This window comes from Saccoglossus kowalevskii, chromosome 16, assembly GCF_978046115.1.
Source record: "Saccoglossus kowalevskii chromosome 16, keSacKowa6.1, whole genome shotgun sequence".
Classification (NCBI taxonomy): Eukaryota; Metazoa; Hemichordata; class Enteropneusta; family Harrimaniidae; genus Saccoglossus; species Saccoglossus kowalevskii.
The window spans coordinates 25,325,449-25,346,058 of NC_140656.1; the positions used below are offsets into that span (position 1 = coordinate 25,325,449).

The 20,610-nt window shown below is 36.9% G+C and overlaps 2 protein-coding genes across 2 annotated transcripts in view; both read left to right on the forward strand.

The window, feature by feature from the left end:
- The first annotated feature begins 1,224 nt into the window (after positions 1-1,224).
- Positions 1,225-8,744, forward strand: LOC102805037 (uncharacterized). The gene is made up of 10 exons (XM_085490957.1): positions 1,225-1,446; positions 1,659-1,827; positions 2,914-3,033; positions 3,129-3,252; positions 3,545-3,660; positions 5,626-5,824; positions 6,161-6,345; positions 6,892-7,063; positions 7,545-7,718; positions 8,644-8,744. The coding sequence occupies exons 2-9, from the start codon at positions 1,717-1,719 to the stop codon at positions 7,679-7,681; spliced, it is 1,164 nt and encodes a 387-aa protein (XP_085347083.1). The 5' UTR covers positions 1,225-1,446; positions 1,659-1,716; the 3' UTR covers positions 7,682-7,718; positions 8,644-8,744.
- Positions 8,745-16,588: 7,844 nt separating this feature from the next.
- LOC100376998 (mitogen-activated protein kinase 1-like) overlaps positions 16,589-20,610 on the forward strand; it is a 52,348-nt gene continuing 48,326 nt past the window's right edge. Inside the window, exon 1 of the mRNA XM_085491273.1 lies at positions 16,589-16,749. Coding sequence (XP_085347399.1) covers positions 16,637-16,749 — 113 coding nt within the window. The 5' untranslated portion in view covers positions 16,589-16,636. The remainder of the gene's footprint in view (positions 16,750-20,610) is intronic.

A 20,610-nucleotide genomic window follows, 5' to 3' on the forward strand; every position in this document is an offset into this window, starting at 1 on the left:
AACACATTATTAGCGATAGGATCTTACCAGCTGTTATGTTTACATGCGTCACCGATCTAGTATGCAAATTAAATTGCGTCCTTCAATCCATCGTCATAGACAAAGATTGCCAGCAAATTATATGTAAATATAAAGCCTCTTGTATATTTGTGGGAGATATCCAACGCAGGTCTTCTTGATTCAAGCAGCATATTATACTAGGAAATTTTACTAGACATGTTTGTTTGATTTCGTTCAATTTAGTGGGTTCTAAAATGTATTTTCATCGTTGCAATTGTGTATGCTGACATCAATCCTGTGTCTCGACGTAACATGGGGTTAATGAATTCAAATCATATGATATGGTAATAATGTATATGATGCTATACATTGTGGAAACTAAGCTAAAATAATATTGTACGCAATTATTGACAACTCCGAACAACGATCTTTACATTCATGATTACGTATGAGTTGTTGATGTTTTTTTGCTATTTTTTTCCTTTTTTTAATAACCCCAGGGTGCAAAAATTGTAAACACAGTGTACCTTGTCGTATATTTGTGATAAGTGCATTTTGTATGTACGTGTGCTCCCCACTTTCAGCCCGTTTAATATAATTTACGAACATCCCCTTTTGGTTGGTTGTAAATCAAGTTCCAAGGAGTAAACTCTGTAAAAAGTATTGGAATAAAATTAAGAGGCTATTACCATGTTGACATATAAAAAAATCAACAACTTGAAAGTTATGTATGTATTGCCCAATTTCAAGTTTAATAGATAGTTTTTTCATCATTAAATAAAATCGAAATGTACACACTTCACGCATATTTTGTTTATCGAGCGCGAACCATGTTTTTATTTTGAATATTCAATTTCACGACTTGTTTTCTCGTGAAGGGTCCGGGGTTCACCATAATAATGGTATTGTATATTGTTCTCTCATCATACGAAACAAAATCATGGAACGAGGCTGTGAAACTTTATGTGAGACTTCAACCTACTTATGCATATTTTTTTTTTCCATTGAGCTATTTTAGTGTGGGCTTTGCCAGCTGTGTCAGCATATTTTGACAATGTCGGCGATAATCTGTATCCTGTCTGATCCTGCCTGTATGATGATATATTTTGTCAATGCTATCATTCCTTGCAACATGTCGTGGTGTTCACATGAATATTATCATAAACCAAATAAATAATTTGAATAATTTGTACAAAAATAAATACTCGTTTAAAAAAGAGTGAACAACTCAAATTAGTTGGTAAGTTTGAATAGTGCTACTTACTGCCTTCCAATATTACCAACTTATGCTCCTTATTGTGTATAATACAATTTATTCATTGATTGATTGATTGATTGCACAAATTGATACTGATAACCCATATTAGATAACGTGTGTCCACATTGCAGCTAGGATCTGGTATACATTCGTTAGTTTTACTGCAGGTTTACCAGTACACAACACAGGTAAGTCTTTTTCATGAGATGCACATTTTGCGGCAGTTCATCATGAAATACTTTCTAAGCACGGATATAAACGATGCTCAGATATTCCCTGTATTCGACATTGTTGTCTTAAAATGTGATTTGATAATACACATATTTTGTGATGTGTTTTTTTCGCTTTTTGCGAAATTAACTGCTGCTGTAAAGCACAAATATTATTCTTTTCTTTGCAGAGAACTAGAACAACTTGGTGTTTGAATACAAGTTGATTATTTCAAAATCAATACCATCATGCGAATCTTCGTATTGTTCGTTGTGGTTGCCGTGGCTAATGCTGCATATCTCGTTCCTCTTCTGAAGAATAGTGAGCCTATAAAAAACAGCTACATCTTGAAAGTCAAGGTAATATATACGGTTGACACAAATGGCCACCAAAATCTCGTCGAGAGCGAGAAATCCACGAGACTTGTTTTTGCTCTTGAAATTGTGTTCATTCTGTCCCGTCATCGTGACACTTCTTCTACGGTAATAAACAAATCTCGTGGTGCTCTAGGTATCAACAAGATCACATCGGTCATTTTTGCCTAGGATTCATTCTTCTTCTTTTACTCTAGACAATATTATCTCGCAGCGACTGATAAAATATGACAAAATGTATCCGTGATTCACACGTTTTCTGAAAGTTAGTCAGAGAATTCAATGCTACTTTAACATCATATACATCACATGTAAGCTATAATATAAGCGAATACGGTAGCGCATGCGCCCTACGAATCTAGGGGATTACCTGGAGGCCAATTTGCTATATTTTTTCACAATTCAAACAAAACTGTTGTCATTAATGTTGGAATAAAAAAATAACAGACGACAAAAAACTCGTAGAAAGCTTAACATAAGTTAATTTTGCCATTTCCCCGGTTTACTATCTCAGTAACGTACATTTCAGTAACGTAATTGTTTTTTTTACCACTTACTATGCCGTACTTATATGCCGAATAGCCAACAAAATGTTTGGCGATACTGTTTTGCAGATTTCTGAGCGTGCTTTTTTCTTTCTACACCCGGTACGCATTTGCTGTTATTCGTAAACATTATATTTGTACTGTAACGTACAATGATTTTTTTCAGAACAAAGTATTAACTTATTCTAGCGTTGGATAGTAACGTACATGCTATTTTTAGGGGTGAAAAACTTGTTTGTTGACAGGATTTTACGACATATCAAATACACATGTATATGTATAAGCCTCGACTGATATTATGTCACATACGACCCCCCGTGCAAGGGCAGTATCTTTTTTACATAATTTCCTGGTCGGAGAATCCAAATGATTACTTAATAAACTAACTTTAACAAGATCGTTCTTTAAATCAGAAGATAATTCTTTGTTCATTCTGATACTATAGTACATAGTGTGAAGCAAAATATAGAATAACCACACCTTTAATAATAATCAAGATAATGTTAATACATGTATTATTTTCCAGGACTCAGTGGACCTTGATGATGTCGCTCCCAAGCTAGCTAAACTTCGCATTGAAGTACAATGGAAATATGTTACATTGAAAGGTTTTGCTGTACGGGCTCAGGAAACGGATCTACATGCGGTATGTTTAATGCTAACATTGCCTGTTTTTCAAATATTCATTCAATCGCTATCGCAATAATCGCATTCTAAAATTGCATTCATGTTTTATCCCAGCTACGAACTATGAGTGAATTTGAATATATTGAGGAAGATGGAGTTGTAAGAGCAAATATTGAATGGGGATGTGATCGCATTGATCAGAGAGACCTTCCCCTCGATGACATCATGAATTTGTATCGTAAGTTAAATCATCATTGCGTGTATTCATTGAGTTGTTACACGTGATTCACTTCCCAGCATGGGTCTTAGTGGTTAATTATTTGAAACTGGAAGCCGCAGTAATTTGATTTTCTGCAAATGAGATGACAGTAGTTTTATTCAAATTTTCCCCATTCTTTAACAATATTATTCTCTTCATCCTCAACATTTTTGTTTTTCTAAAATCCTATAATTAGTTTTCTGTAGTATTTAGAGTATCTGACTCATGGTTGTAAAATTAAATGACATTAATATTCACTTCTCTTACATAGACGATGGCTCAGGAGCTCATGTGTACATAATCGATACAGGTCTACGTCACAGCCATGTTGAATTTGAGCCAAACCGTGCATCTTTCCACTTTGACTATGAAACCAGGGGTGACGTGGCAAGTGCTTTTAATTTTTTTTTAGTATAAGGCCAGACTTTTATTATCCCTTGTTTCGCGAACCCGCCGAATGAACAGGAGCCGAAAATGAAATAACAAATATTTTTTTTTATTTCAGTGTAATTTCTCGCGCTTGCCAACTTGTAAGCGCAAAAAAATGCTAAAAAAATATTATTTTTATATTTATTTTTGTACCACCCGCCGCATAACAAATCCAAGTTGCATTTTCGTGGGAGTATCATGATCAAAGTACCGAAGTCTCGCGCAGATGAGAAACAAGGTTATACATGGAATAAAATGTTATTTCATTTCTTCCCTTCGATCAATGATCTCACTTATAATTCTTTGAGAATCACACAAATCTAATGGGAAAAAAAGAATTAATTTTATTTTTTTTCGCCCTCCTCAAAAAAATTGCCTTATAAAAACTCGAGAAACAAGGTTCTTTAGGGGCCCCCGTTGTCATAATTTAGGTTTTTAGAGAAACAGGGTGAATATTATAGAGGATATTGGGACAATCATCACATACATTCTTCTACATAACTGAATATTTTTATAATTTTTTGCAATTTTCCATTTACTGTGAGATGTCACATAATGCGTGAAAGGGGCAGATAAAATGTCTGCCGCAAAAATCGAACGATTGGATTGTGAATTTGATTTTTTTATAGCTCAATATCAAAATGCAGATGTTTGTTATACTTATTTCATTAAATTAAAAATTGACCACCACCAAATTTATTATTAAGCAAGGCAATAACACCAAAATACATTCGGGTTTGTTTCACGCGATAGTTCAATCTCAATCATGACGTTATACAGTATATGTCTTTTATTTATCCTGTTTTTACATTCGATTTCTCGTATAACGCGCGATCTCGCAGTGAACGAGAATTGATTTTTTGGGATTACGTGTTGATACTGTTTTCACTTGGACAGAAATTATTTAACGTTAGCGAACAGAAACTTTTGGATAATTTGGATAAATAACAAAAACATCAAGCCCAAATAGAATAATAATTATGCGAACAGATTATTATGGCTTTTATTCTGTCCTGTAAATGCTAATTAGAATAATTATCTGTCGAGTGTCAGGGGGAAATTCTCGTCTGTCTCTATACACGTCTGCTTGAGGTACCGGACCGGGAAAGTCACTCAAGCTTTACAGTCAAATACACGCACACAACGAAATACGTTTCAATAGCTAGTCGAGAACGCCTCAAGGCAAACTGCCTCGTCGGAGACTCTGCCCAGGACTGTGTGATAGGTATTTTTGATGGTTAAAAACCTTTCACTTAGGTAACCGGGATTCGGTCGTTTCCACGCTAGGTTGACAAAAGACACACACAAGCTTCATTTATGTTCCAAACGATTCTCTGCCAAGTCCCTCGTTTTCACCCGAGACAGCATTAAATCACTCTTTATTTCTTGTCACTCCTTAACCAATTACAATCTGTATTAGAGACTCCAAGGCCTTGCCTTCAAACAAACAACCAATCACATGAAAGTTTTACACATCATAATCAATTAATTACTCGTCAAGCTATCTAGAAAAACACTACTATATATTGTCAACACTAACTAATATTTATGGGGTAATAGTCTTGCACTAACATTCCACAAAGATACCACCTTAGTTAGAATCGCAAACAAAATTGGTTTAGGATTACAGCTACTGTATTGTATCTTAAAAACTGCAGGCTCATAAGATGTTTTTGGTTGATTTCGACTAGCTCGCCATCTGGCCTTGTCATTAACCTTTATCAGTATATGTCATGGCAACCACTGTCAAACTGACTGAAATATAAATCATGACAACTGACCAAGACTCTCTCGCCTCGTGGAGCTCTCTCTGGGACCAAGGACTTAGACCGTTTATTACGTATCAAAACTTAACCAATTACAAAGAAGTTTAAAGACATAGGGCGTAACCTTCACACATTCAACTTGCATTCGTGACATGAGTATGATTACAATATTGAACCAACAATAAATTGTCTAACGTATATTTTGCAGCCTCCAGGTGATGATTGCAATGGACACGGTACACATTGTGGTGGTTCTGCTGCCGGTGTCACTGTCGGCATTGGCACGTCTGCTCGATTATATAGCGTTCGAGTTCTGAACTGTATGGGTGCTGGTTCCTGGGCCAATTGTATTGCAGGTTTGCTATTCATCCCTTTTTTGACACTCACACAAACACATGCATTAAAAACGTGTTTTCTTATACCCAATTGTGGGTGCATTTTGCGTTATTGAGTATTGCGATGATCTCGCTGAATTCCGCTTATGTAGTGGAACCGTTTATGTAATCCGAGCGTTCACTGTGTTCTGCGGCGCTATTGATTGGAGGGACTAGTACTTTTAACAGGCTTTATTTGCAAATGGCCGCCGACATCTCATTGGGCGCGAGAAAGTCACCTGACTTGTTTTTTTCTATTCAATTGCGTTATTGGTGGAAATTATATTATATTATAATGCTGTACATATTTACATACAGGATGTGACTCCGTGACTGCTACGGGGACACGTCCAGGAGTAAGTTCATTGTCACTTGGGGGAGGTGCTCACCAGGGCATGGACGATGCTGTTACACGGATGATTCAAGCAGGTTTTGTTGTGTCCATCGCTGCGGGTAACGATAACCACGACGCATGTCTAAACTCGCCAGCCAGAGTTGAAGAGGTGAGTTTTCTTTCTGTAAAATAACACATCAGAACCGTTTTTATTAGTGCGATATATTATCTTCAGACTGGACAACAACAAATGATACGCCACATAAAACACGTTGTTATATACCGTAAACAGCACGTGACCTTTTTGTGTCACGTATCTGCTTAAAGGGCGGCGATCGTCGCGCTGCGCACGTGCGACATTTCCCCCTCCCCACAATGCGATCTTCTAATGGAAGCTATAAGTATGAGGTTTGACCTGGGCGCGACTTGCACTAATTACCTTCCAAGCACCTAAAAATATCTTATTAAAGCTTGATAACGTCTCAGTTTGTACTCGTTGTTTTGCGCAACAGTCAAAGTCGCCATCTTTTTTTAATATGAGACCCATATATTCGCACATGCGTGGCGCGACGACTACCGCCCTTTAAGGTATCGTAGCCAAAAGTATGTCATGACTGCGAGACCATAAAAAAAGACCATTACACGTTTTTATTTGTTTGTTTGGGCGTCTGTTACTCCTGCAACTGTACTTTTATTTACTTCATTCCATGGCCAGGCTATTACTGTAGGTGCAACAGACGATACTGATACAAGGGCTTCATTCTCCAATTACGGCCCATGCGTCGACATCTTTGCGCCCGGAGTAAGTGTACGAAGTTCATACCATCTGAGCGATACGTCTTACGCTACGCTGAGCGGTACATCAATGGCGTGCCCACATGTTACAGGTAAGGCACTATCAGTTCCATTTATATATATATAATACAGTTTGCACCAATTATCACAAATTATAGAATAATAAACATGATAATCATAAGGTTGTTTTTTATGAAAAGTATATTACAGTTCTACGTGGTGTTGAACTCGAATCCGGGTCGCCGCCATAGTGGTGCCGAATGTTCAATTATTATTATCAGCACTATAAGGTGGAAGGTTTTGAGTCTATGATTACATTAGTTGATAAGACATTTCAAGTCGAATAAGTGATTTTTGTATGTTTGCATAATTAGCTTAATTTATGTTGTTAAGTCGTCTACTCTACTAGTATTACTTAAAAATTTTTATTTCTCTCTCACTCAAGCTAAAACCACATATAACAGGGCATAGTCGTCAATGGCGATGTATGAGGGGGCGGGGACGTACAACGTGACTTTAATTACATATAATATTCACTTAAAAAATATGACAATATTATCATTGTAATTACAGGTGTATCTGCTGTTCATTTGGGAGCAAATACGTGTTTTAACAACACTGACTGCAAAGCGAAAATACTCGCGGAGGCTTCTGTGGATAAAGTGATCGACCACCAATCCCCGGACAACTTGTTACTTTACTGTGATTGAGTCACTCTACGAGTTGTGGGTGATTCGAATATTTACGGTAAGCACCACACGAAATGTTAACGGGCGTTTCGCGACGACTGTTTTTAGTCGGGAATAACAACTATTACGGTTGCGACGTTTTATTTGTCCTTCTAAATTAAACAAAACGCGAAACACAGGAGTGAACAATAGTAACATAAACTATATAAGAGTCGTCTTTGTGGATGTTGCTTTCGACCATATCGGGAACATGTGTATGATCAAATGTTGCCAAATTTTGTCTCGTCACGGTATTCAAATGTTGTCTCGTCACGGTATTCAAATGTTGTCTCGTCATGATATTCAAATGTTGCCAAATGTTGTCTCGTCACGGTATTCAAATGTTGTCTCGTCATGATATTCAAATGTTGTCTCGTCATGCTAATAAAATGTTGTCTCGTCATGGTATTCAAATATTGTCTCGTCGTGGTATTCAAATGTTGTCTCGTCATGATATTCAAATGTTGTCTCGTCATGCTAATAAAATGTTGTCTCGTCATGGTATTCAAATATTGTCTCGTCATGGTATTCAAATGTTGTCTCGTCATGGTATTCAAATGTCTGGTCGTGGTTATCGAATGTTGTCTCGACTTGGTATTCAAATGTTGTCTCGTCATGGTATTCAAATGTTGTCTCCTCATGGTGTTCAAATGTTGTCTCGTAATGGTATTCAAGTGTTGTCTCGTCATGGTGTTCAAATGTTAACTCGTAATGGTATTCAAATGTTGTCTCGTCATGGTGTTCAAATGTTGTCTGGCCATGGTATTCAAATGTTTGTAAACATTCCGAGGACAAATTTAGCGAATATAACGAGACTATCCATGAACAAGTGTCAACTTATACATTATTAGTCGCACAGTCAACGCGTACCCACCACACAATATAACTTACCAGAAACAATTTTTTGGGGAGCCTAACAACATACTTTTTGTGTTTATTTGCAGGCTAATGTTATATTTGCTGTGAAACGAAATCGTCATGGAATGCTGACCAATATGCAAATAAGTACTTCTAATTAATAAATAAAAAGTCATGGAAAACCTCAGTATGAGATGTTTGTTTTGTGGGATGAAATGCATTGAAGGTTGAATTTGTAAGAATTTGAATGGTCAAGTTTGAGAGATTCATATATCGTGTGTGCTTGGCTAAACACTTTTGGGGATAAAGATTTCCTGAAACTTTGCTGAATTATTTGTTTGTGATTAGTTATATCAAATTCCATTGAACACGAGTATACGAACTATTATATGAAATGTGAACTTGACATGTAAATAGTAAAGTTTAACGTAAAAAAAGAAATCGCAAAGTCATTGTTTCAATAGAAACTTGTTCAGGTAGCTCCGATTTTTATTGATCGTTGTCTTTTATTTGATGAAACCTTTCACTCTGCAAAATATAACGAATCTATAATGCCCTTTGTAAAATGTCCATATTTCCTAAGCCACGTTTTTAATTCACTCAACTAGTATAACAATTCTGAAAGGTTGCGGTCAAATCTATTATTATTTGTAATGTCACGGACCAGGGTGGTATTGTCAGTGGTGAAATTGTCTCTTCACGGACTTACAGGAAACGGGGCAAGATATAATAGTTGTCCCAAGAAAACTCTTCGCTGCCGACTCTGAGTGTACCCAGGAAGTTTATAGAATAAGATGAGATAGTAAATGAATAATGCATACAATCAAGTTATTCTGACAACACATATTTATCAAGCAACAGAAAATAATACGGGTATATAATAACATGAAGAGATTCACTGGTGCATAGTCGTTAGACTTGGCGAAATGGCGTAAGCCGGGTTGCAGGACTACCACGAAATAAACAAGAGACTTATGCAAGTCTAACTCAACACTCAAAGTACAGAGTATACCTTCGACTGTATGACTGGCGTCTGGCAATTCTAGCCGTTCAATAACACTTTTTCTAACTGTTGTGCAGTTCAAAACGATCTTATGTTTACTTGAGTTATATATCTAGGAAACTGTCAAAATGATTTTCATCTTGTTTTTGCTACCGTGGCTGATTAATACAAATAATTGTACTGGATGCTACGGGACACAAGAGTACTGTATTACAGTACTCAGTGTGCCTTCACATAATCTAAATGTCGACGATTTGTCAGGAACTTCTGTGACATACTCAACTTATTTTATGCAACTCGTGATAACAATATGTAGTCACAAATTGGCAATTAGTGCACTGTTCCATAGTTCTGCGCGCTCTAGCTTCTGTGACGTCAAAATAACGTGTGTTTGGTTGTGCAGTCGTCCGTAATCCAGATTATACAATCATAACCGGCCAACGAACCCGTGCGTGATCGTGTTAGGAAAAGCTGTATTTCACTGCAGTTAAACTGAGTCATTTGATTGAGCGCGTCAAGAAGCTGGCTCTACCAATCAGCGTTGCTGTATCATAAATTTGAAGATCCGGGGGTCATCACAGATTTAAACAAACCGGCGTAAGCTCTGCGCTGATTCACCGGACGGGAGTCAAGAACAGAAGGTCTATGTTCGTTGACACGTTTCCAATTTTTGTTATTCCAACGTTGAAAATTGTTTGCGAACAAGTGAATGAAGACTATGGAATGTTTAAATATTTGTGCAAACCGTGTTTTAGTAAACAAAACTGTCGAAACAGATAACATGTTGACTTGTCCGATCCGTTCTTCGTTGCAACTAACACATCATTTCCCTTAGTGGTTATATTGTTCTCAAAAACGAGATGCATCATGGGATTGTCGCAATTCACAAGGAGTGCACCGCATTAAGTGTGGCCTTATTTATTTCAATAACAACACCTCGTGTCTAGATATTTTGGTTTTTGAATATGTCTTTAGATGCACTATGGGAGTATCACAATGCATTATGGGAGTACCACAATACTGATTTAAAAGAAATCATGTATTTGCTATAGTATCACGTCTAGATTCACACTTATATTTATACCATCTTTGGCCGTAGCATAGCAACCACATTTAATTTTAAACCAACGTTTATTACGGCCATACAATCTACTTTGGTTTTACTGTTACAGGCTAACAAATGAGTACCGATGGATTCATGCACAAAAATAACGTCACATCCAAAAATCGCAAACAAGTCATGAACTTGAAAATACAAATGGAATAGTACTAACAATTTCGGAAAGGCTGAATGCAACACACGAACAAATAAATGAAATATGTAAAAGAAAAAGTGAGTGTCGATTTGGCAGAGTGGGGTTCTCCACGACACTGGTTATGTCGTACCAGTATCGCTTATGGAGGGTTAATCACAAGCTTTAGTCTCGTATGACACGATCCCACTACGCCACGGCTCACCTGATAACATTGACAAGTGAATATGTATTCATACTTTACTATTAGCATGATGACAGCAATGTACTCTGTTGTGCAATCTCTGATATGAATTGCCGTGGAGGGCGTTTGGCTGTAAATGCCAGTATTGTAGTGACATTCGCACAAATTGTCGTAATACAACCTACGCACATGGCAGGATGAGAGACGACAACTGATTTTTGATTTGTTATACACAAAGACATCATCACGTGGGAGAACAAGAGAAGGTGGCACCAAAACGTACGAGTTCACCCTGCAACACCTACCAAATTAAAGCGGGGGAGTCGTCACCCGCACATGTGTCAGATGGCCATAGCGTGTCATTGTTTACAAATAAGCGTCTACCCATGAGCCTTTGCGTTTTTAGCGTGTGTTGTTTTCGTCGCTTGGGACTCAATTCCCGCGCGTGCGCAGGTGACGACCCTCCCGCTTTAATATGTACTAGACACAAATAGTCACGTGATATCCTCAAATGATGTCAACACTTTAATATATTTTGTAAAACATTTACTGAAACTGACGTGTTTCATGTATCTTTGTAACTATAGACAATCGCCGGTCTTATTTGTCTATTTTGGCTTTTCACGTTATAGCGGGCGGTATAGATCGCTTTCGTTTGACCAGCCAATAACTCTGCATAACTATTCATTAAACAAAATATCAGCAAGGACAAGCCTCATTGTTTATCAACTGTTTTAACTGAAGGCATTTATTTAATCGTGTACTAGCAGGTCTACAGGAAGGTTTCAAACTAATGAAACTTAGCATTATTTCTAACTGTTGTCAGCCTCGTATACACCACGAACTGACTCGTCTGTTCAAGATATCTCTGATGAGAACACACTTTCTCAATGTCTTAAAACAGAGTAAGTTTCAGTAAATCTCTTACAGAAAATATTTTAATGTTGACCTCGTTTGGGAAATTGCGCAACAAAGCGTGTCCTGGTTATTATCAGACAATTTCGGGGAATAGAGCTGCAAGAAAAATGTTGCTGAATTTACGACCAGTGATTGCCAACAAGCGCCCTCAACGACCACATTCGATATGAGATTTCACAACAGAGTACATTGCTGTCATCATGCTAATAGTAAAGTATATATATATATTCACTTGTCAATGTTATCAGGTGAGCCGTGGCGTAGTGGGATCGTGTCACACGAGACTAAAGCTTGTGATAAACCCTCCATAAGCGGCACTGGTACACATAGCCAGTGCCGTGGAGAACCCCACTCTGCCAAATCGACACTCACTCTTTGGAAGTTTCTGACATTCACGTTGTTGTTCTCTAATATATGCTTTTCTATTGATATTTCTGTTAGAAAAAACAAATACACGGGATCGCTGAAATGTTTTTGTTTTTTTTATTCTGTAATGCATGTTTACACTTCGGAACCAAAACAGGACTGATGACATTAACAATCTTTAAAAAACAAAAAAACAAAAACACATTAAACACTTTTAAATTAGCTACATCCTGGATAAACGTAATTACAGATTGGCCAACTTAACTGAAATAACATGCTAGCTAAAAGACATGTTATACAGTAGTTGATGTTTCTTTCAGTATATTAACAACACCATTATGATGGTATAGATCTTTTAGGCGAGATGCATCATGGGATTTCCATAATGCATCATGGGAGTACCACGATACAAATGTGATATTATTTATCAAAATAGCAGTAGCTCGTGTTGAGATTTATTTCTTTTTGAATATCCTTCGGATGTACCATGGGATTGCCACAATGCATCATGGGAGTACCAAAATACAGAACACCTTACACACAAACAATTTGTATCATGTTTGAAGCATAGAAAATAGAAATAAAAATAATACAGAAGATACCGGGAAGGCTGGCAGTAACACACAACAAAATCTATAAAACCGAAAAAGTGAGTGTCGATTTGGCAGAGTGGGGTTCTCCACGACACTGGCTATGTCGTGCCAGTGTCGCTTATGGAGGGTTAATCACAAGCTTTAGTCTCGTATGACACGATCCCACTACGCCACGGCTCACCTGATAACATTGACAAGTGAATATATATTTATACTTCACTATTAGCATGATGACAGCAATGCACTCTGTTGTGCAATCTCTGACACGAGTTGCCGCAGAGGGCGCTTGGTTGTTAATCGCCAACTGTAAATGCCAGTCAGTATTCTAGTTATATTGGCATAAATAGTCGGGATACAGCCTACGTACATGGTGGGTTTTTCCTGCGACACAAATTGACATGTACTGGATACAAATAATCACGTGATTTATCAAACTATATTAACACTTTAATATGCTTTGTAAAACATTTACTGTATAGTCTGACGTGTTTCTTCATTGCAAATGTTTTAGAGTTTCGTGTAAGTTGTCATGACGCTATACATATCTCACGTCAACATATTGAGACGATTACAAAATCTCGTAATTTGTGAGAATTTGTTTTCAAAATTGTTTGCGTCAAATCGAGAAATCGTTTGCCGAATCCAAGATCTCAAAATCTGTTTTTGATACGCCTTGTGACGACAACACCCACATCAACGACTAACATTTTAAATGATTTTGCCCCTATACGGGAGAATGTACTCTTTAGCAAACCTCGGGCGCAATAGTTCAACGAAGAATTACTTATTATGCTACGGAATGTGAGAAAACTAGAGCGGAAGTGAAAATCGTCTAAGTCAGTTATCGATCTGGAAATATTTATCGCCCGCTTGGAGTTTTGTCGTTGGGTGGATACTATGAAAGCCGTCTTTTCTCGTTGCTGAATCGATAAACGAAATCGTCGACGATCCTTTTACTATTATCAGGGAATTTACAGGATCGATGAAAACGCACAGCATTAAAAAACTACTACAATGATTCTCACCAGTGAGCTGAGTATTTCAATGACAGAATCTCTAATCGATTGCTGCATGGTTCCATCTTGACCAGTAAAAGTTGAAACTTGCCATCAATTGTTTGACACGCTAGACCGCACTATTTTACTCAACAGTCCTTAATCACGGTTCGGAACCTGTGGTAATGTTCATAATTGGGTAAAATCGTATTTCTCTAATTGTTAGTAGTGTGTAGAAATGGAATTCTTATCTTCGATATCTTTAACTTATTTATGAGTTCCGTATGGTTCCGCATTATAGGACCAAGTCGTTTTAATTTGCACACAACACCACTTGTAAATATTATTATACTAGTAAATACAATTGATGGTTACATTACTAAATTCACTTCGTACAAGAAGGACGCCTCGTTAGTGCCTACTGCATCTCAGTGCGTGCATCTCAGGGTCATTTAAAAACATATTTTTACACCATTTTATTAATCCTATTTTTATTGTTATTTCAACTCTGTGCATTGAATTTGTAAGTGTTTGTGTAATTATTCACAATTAGAAAAGTTCAATATAATAATATTTTTATGTTCCTTTCCGAGTAGTAGCGCTTTTTGTGAACAACGTAACTTTGTTGTTATATGCATTTTATATTAATGTTCATAACGCTGTAGGCTGGAAGTTTGTGTTTCGTCTTTGTTTTTTTATTTCACATTTGTTTTTATCTACGTTGAAATAACTACAGACCGACAATCAATTGGACAGTCTTGACAGCCTGTAATTAGAAAACTACAGCATAAATCGAGAAGAAGGTTATTTGTACATTATCTGTCACACACACACAAAAACTGCTCACAAAAAACAACAGTCCGGAATGAATGATGCGGACTCGGAAATACTGTAATAGCGTGAAACCGCTTTATATATTTTTGACCTACGAAATTGGCCATCAGGTTGTTCGTTAGGCACATGCTGCACGGCATATGTACCATTATCTAAGCTTTCAGATGATATATAGTTTTGTATTGTAGTATGCGTAGACACTTATACACAATATCTGAATCACAGCTGTTTCCATGTAGCTACTTTAAAGCGCGGTGGTTGTCGTGTTCGAATTTCATGTAAATAAACAATGTATTTTACACGCGTTGTATACGTCGCTATGAGTCCCATATCGAACAGGGCGCCGCACGACGACTCCCGCCCTTTAAAGTGTTTACCTCACTTTGAATTATGAATTGAAATATCTCATCTAAAATTTACACCGATCTTCCGCAAGACAACAGGACACGTGAGTGTTGAAATACAATGCTTTGTAGAAGTTTAAACAAACAGGTTCTTACAACAATCTTATTACATGGACTTTACATATATTCAGTGTATCCCGTAAATTTCAAACGGAAATACTGCATTGTTTTGTGGAAATCTTGGGTTTAGACATTTTCACAAGGTCTGGCAATTAGTCTGTCATGAAACGTTTATTTAAACAACTCGGTAAACAAATGACTAACTAGTTTGTTCAAATGTACTTCTCTATATCCAGGCTTTTAGACAATATATGGTAAATGAAGGTTTTGAATGAGATAACAGACAGAGAATTCTTTATTTTAAAAAGTCTAAATACGCTTCTCACCCAGTCTCTCACAATGTACGGTTGAGCAGGACTTGCTACGTTATTGACACGTATTGCTCTGCATCCAGAATGAATAGGGTGTGATTATTAAATCATATGTGAGCGTGAAAATTTGTGAAAGATGGTCATTATTTTTAATATTATTTGTACTATGTTATATAGATCATATATATACAATTTAATGTACAAATGGTACCCGCGTGGGAAGGTGTTGCAGTATTTTTTTCATTTTTTTCATGGTCATTTTAAAAATCAAAATTCTATGTTTTCAAGTTTGTTTTATCATATATGCAACCTAAAGGACGCCACCTACGTTTGAAAATTGAACCGTTGTGAGCACTTTGCGAAAACGAATGGATTATATCCATGTGTGTATTTATTCCTTTTCTGCGTTGTATGCAATATATTAGACCCTGGTTGAATCCAGGGTTGACATTGTTGTATGTAGTCAACATACATACAAAATTAAAAAAAAAAGGCGTTTGCAAAACATTAACATGACAATGACTAGTAATTAAAGCCACAGTGATTAATTTGGGTACAGATTCATGGTTTTTTCTAGTGTCTTTGGTTTTTCTAACTTTTCCATTGATTGGTTGATCTCAAGCTAACTTGCTATAACGATAGCACACCCACCAGTGTGTCGAAATATTGATGTAAGGCGTTGTGATTGGCCCGGTTTAAGTTTGATTTGGGATTTTTGAAACTTTTTCAACGAACATCCGATTAGACGTACGGCATCGGTTCGACATAGCAAATAAATATGATTTTGAAAATTGAGTAATATACTAGAATATCTGCACCAATCGGTGACAAGAGTTCAGCAAGAAGAACGATGGGAATAAATCCCGGATAGAAATCCGATTTGAAATTAAAACACGCATAGTCATATTAATCGAGCACCACAATAGCTTATTGTTTATAGAAAAAAAAGAAAGTTTAAATAAATCTTTTTTTTTTAAACATTGAATTGAAAATTAGTGTCTAGACTATTTTTGTCCCATTCCAGTGTGAATACCTGGTTGGGTTGGGTCATTAAACGTCAAGATATATTAACATATAGTCATGTGATCAATTCTGACCAATATATATCAGTCGATTCAGCAGTGCAGGCATATCGACCTTAGCTTGTCAGATTTCAAGATGGCGGCTGATGGCACTACTTCCCCTGAAATAGTTCGTGGACAAATATTTGACGTTGGCCCGCGGTATACCAACTTGGCTTACATTGGGGAGGGAGCTTATGGCATGGTTTGGTAAGTTTTCAGCTTTATTCAGTTGTGCATTCGACCTGCCGGGCTCTGAAAAGCTACAAGCGGCACGCCCTCCCAACCACACTCCGAGTCTGAAGAAGGATTGGCAATCCGATCCGCGTCCTGTGTTGGTGACGCACTGTGTTTTGCTTAAAATTCAACCCTGTCCCATCAATCGACGCGCAACTTATGGGCATGTCCATCAAATGCTCAAAATGTCATTGACGTTTGTAGTTCATATTTAACAAACTGCGTTTGACTTATTTTCTCATCATGACTGGGGTGACCCCGATACTACTGGGAAGGACAGCTTGCCTTGTTATTGGCTGATCTGATCGTCATTGACTTTTTGAAGTCTAGAGAGCTTGGAAACGACCCAATGTAAAAACAAACAACCATATCACCGTGCTGTGATCGTAAGTCTTTCTGAAAAACACAAAATGACGTAACTAGTGCAGCGTAACACTGTCATGTTTGTCAAATATACGAAATGCTGGCGAACGCGAATGACTTTCAGTGACGGTACTGGGAAAGTGTAATCTAAACGAGATAACTGCTACCTGCGTGCAAACACTGTAACGGCGTATTTGATCGTTAATCTCAATGCCTGGATATCTGGAATATAATATATTGATGTCGTCTTGCATTGTTACACGGTATCAGTAATATTTTAGATCTTGAGGGGTAGAATTAATATGTAAAAGCTTTCCAAGGTACCCTCCAAGACAGATTAAAATTGCGTTCCCAGGGTGGAGAAGGGGACCGTTCACAGCAAGATGCAGTAAATCACATAATAATATCAGGGAAGAATGATATAAACATTTTTGAGTCTGTGAAAAGCAGTGACACAAGTGTATGCGCTAATAAGGTTGATTCAATAAATAGAATAAATAAATAAATAGATTTTTTTTTGTTCAAATGAAAATAAAGACGTAACATTTACCATGATATGATCTAGTATCAGTAGATTAAGCGAGAATTTCACACGAACATCGACAGTGTGGTATCTGATAGTACTTTATAAAAGATTCCCAAAAATAATGCTGTTACATCCAAGATGGACGTTCACAAATCTAGACACTCCCCGTTTTTTCTCCCAAAAACTATATTATGCATGACTGTTGTTGGATTAATATACACGCTATTAGAAATAAAAAAAAATAGGAGAATCGTCGTGCATCTGGCTAGCTTGTACTGACTCTGGGCAAGCAGCTTTCGAATCAAAAACATGTAAATCAAATTCTTACTGTACCCAGTGTAGATCAAATTATGAGAAAGCCGGTCTGTGTTGACACCGGCATGAATGAGAAAACATGTGAATGAACAAACAAAAGTCGAGAAAGAAGTGCAAAAACATCACCCTGTTAATTCTGGTGATCTACCAAAATATGACATAAAATGCAGCATGAATACACAACATTACAAGTGAAAATAACCTCAATACCCTGGACAAGTTATTACTTGTGTTTCTAGACTTTATGAGAACCCAAGGAACGTTGTAATCACTACACCCGCAATGATCATATTGAGTGCACTCATGGGTTGTTGACCTGCCGATACTGTAAATTTTGTTAGTGATTGGTTAACCCAGCGTTCCATACTGTTCATATGCAAACATTTGCAGACGAGCACCCAGTCAGTGTTGAAAATACCGATCAATAAATGCAGCAAACAGAACACAGTTCATGGGCTTTTCAAAATAAAAACAATACACTGCCATTGCACGAGACATGGTGATCTTTTTTGAAACGCGTTTAAAAGTTAACATAAAAGACGAAACATGTATTTTAAGTACATCAATCCTTGGCATCCAGAGTATTGGCACGTTGCAACTATTGCAAAATTACAAATTTACTGTTCTTAAACCAACTTGTTAGATTTTCTGTTATTCTATAATTTTTATTATGAAGTATTTTTTTCTTAATTTGCATATTGACAGTGGAAAAGTATGTTTTCAAGGGTGCGACTACTCTCCATGCTAGTCGGCGCTTCTTCAAATCGCCTCTGCCACAGTTTGATTATACATTTATGCAAATCAAGGGTCAATGGTAGGGTCAAACCCCAACTACTAATGTGCTTAAATATGGCAGAGTTCACGGGAACTTTAAAACGTACTCTGAATGAATAAAATTCTGACGTGGAATTGAAACCAAAGCACATGGAAGTTATGGAAAGTGGGTATGGCCGCCGTCTTGTATAAACTTGCGTATTAATGTGTCAAATCATAGCGTGAAAAGTCACATGTGGCAGAGGTGTTAACCTACCAGCGCTATGAATTCTAGGATGGAGAATGATCCATTATCTAAAACATCGTCCTAAGGGATACAAAGTTGTCAAATTACAGTACATGTCTTTGAAATATAACCTTGTATGAAAATTTAGCACATGCCTGAAGTTGGTTTCTGGCATGTTCTGTTTGTAGTTCGAGGGTTGTCTCAATTGAGCTGCATCCGCTATAATTGAGCCTCCATATATTTTCATACTTGTATCTGTAAGTTTCTGACTTGACAAAGCATGGAATCTGTTGGCAATATTTCTGAAAACTTGTTGATATCGACTGTTGGTTGGTGATTTTCATAGAAATGCAATGTATAAGTGTTGGGGGCAAGCTGAAATGTTTTCTGCTCTAGATTGAGCAGTCGTATTTGGGCAATGGTTACCTTGAACATGCTCAGGAATCGAGTCCCAAGCGATGATAACACGTGCTAAGAATGCAAAGGCTCATGGGTAGACGCTTGTTTGTAAACAATGACATGCTATGGCCATCTGACGCATGCGTAGGTGACGACTTCCCTCGCTTTAAATTAATTTTTGCTTACTTGCTTGTAGGGGAAATAAACTGTGAGTATCAATAATGAGTATCTACTAAAATCTCTGTATACAGTATTTTTGGCATACCCAATCTGCAGTGACCTTAAGTTTTTGGATGCCAATGTCAATTATTATAACCATTCACAAATTATTATAATTTTTTCAAAATTTTAATAGGAAATTATTCTTTGGTCCAAAATTCTCAAAAAATATTAAAAATAATGCATAAAAGCAGACAAATTGTTAAGTAAAAATATGGCACTTAAAAGATTTAAGAGGCATGGCTTAAAACATGCCACATCAAACTTAATCTCTTCAGTTTAGAGAGTCGGTTGAAGGTCCTTTCAATTACTGTCTACAAAAATCAGGGTTTCATTTTTTTGCACTTTTGTTTAGAAGAACAGAAAGGTTTTATGAAGAGATTATGTTTGAGTGCACATGTTTTAATTATTCACGACCCCTAATACGGAGTGGAATGTTCCGTGTCATCCCCATCAGACATGCTCCATTGGAAGGCTATTTACTGATTTTGTTCCATCAGTTTTTTGTGCACTTACAGAATCGACAGGTTTGTTTGTGTTCAAATTGACTATAATTCTTTTCACCACTAGTTATCTCTTTTCAGCACATTTTCACAAAATAGTCCCGTTTATAGTCTGCCTTTTACTTTAGAAGATTGGGACAAAAATGGTTGCGTTTTTCGAATGAAAACTGAAAATTCACTAAAATTTTGTCTGTTGGCACCAAATTTAGGGTTCGTTCCTAGAAATATTGATGCTTATCGCGAGCTAGTAGGAAAAACAACAAAACAGTTTCGTAGAGATTTCAGTTCATTTATTTTGAACTAGAACTCAAGTCATCGATGTAGACAAGATGTCAAACACGAAAACTCCATCTTTGAGCTAGTTCGGTTGAAATATGCATACCGGTAATCAATTTTTGGTAATCACTTGAAAACTTGATTGGTTAGATGATCGTCGCATGAAGGGGCAGAGAAATATAAGAATATTTTTGCTTTGTGCATTGTTGCGTCCAGTAGATTTTTGTTGTCAC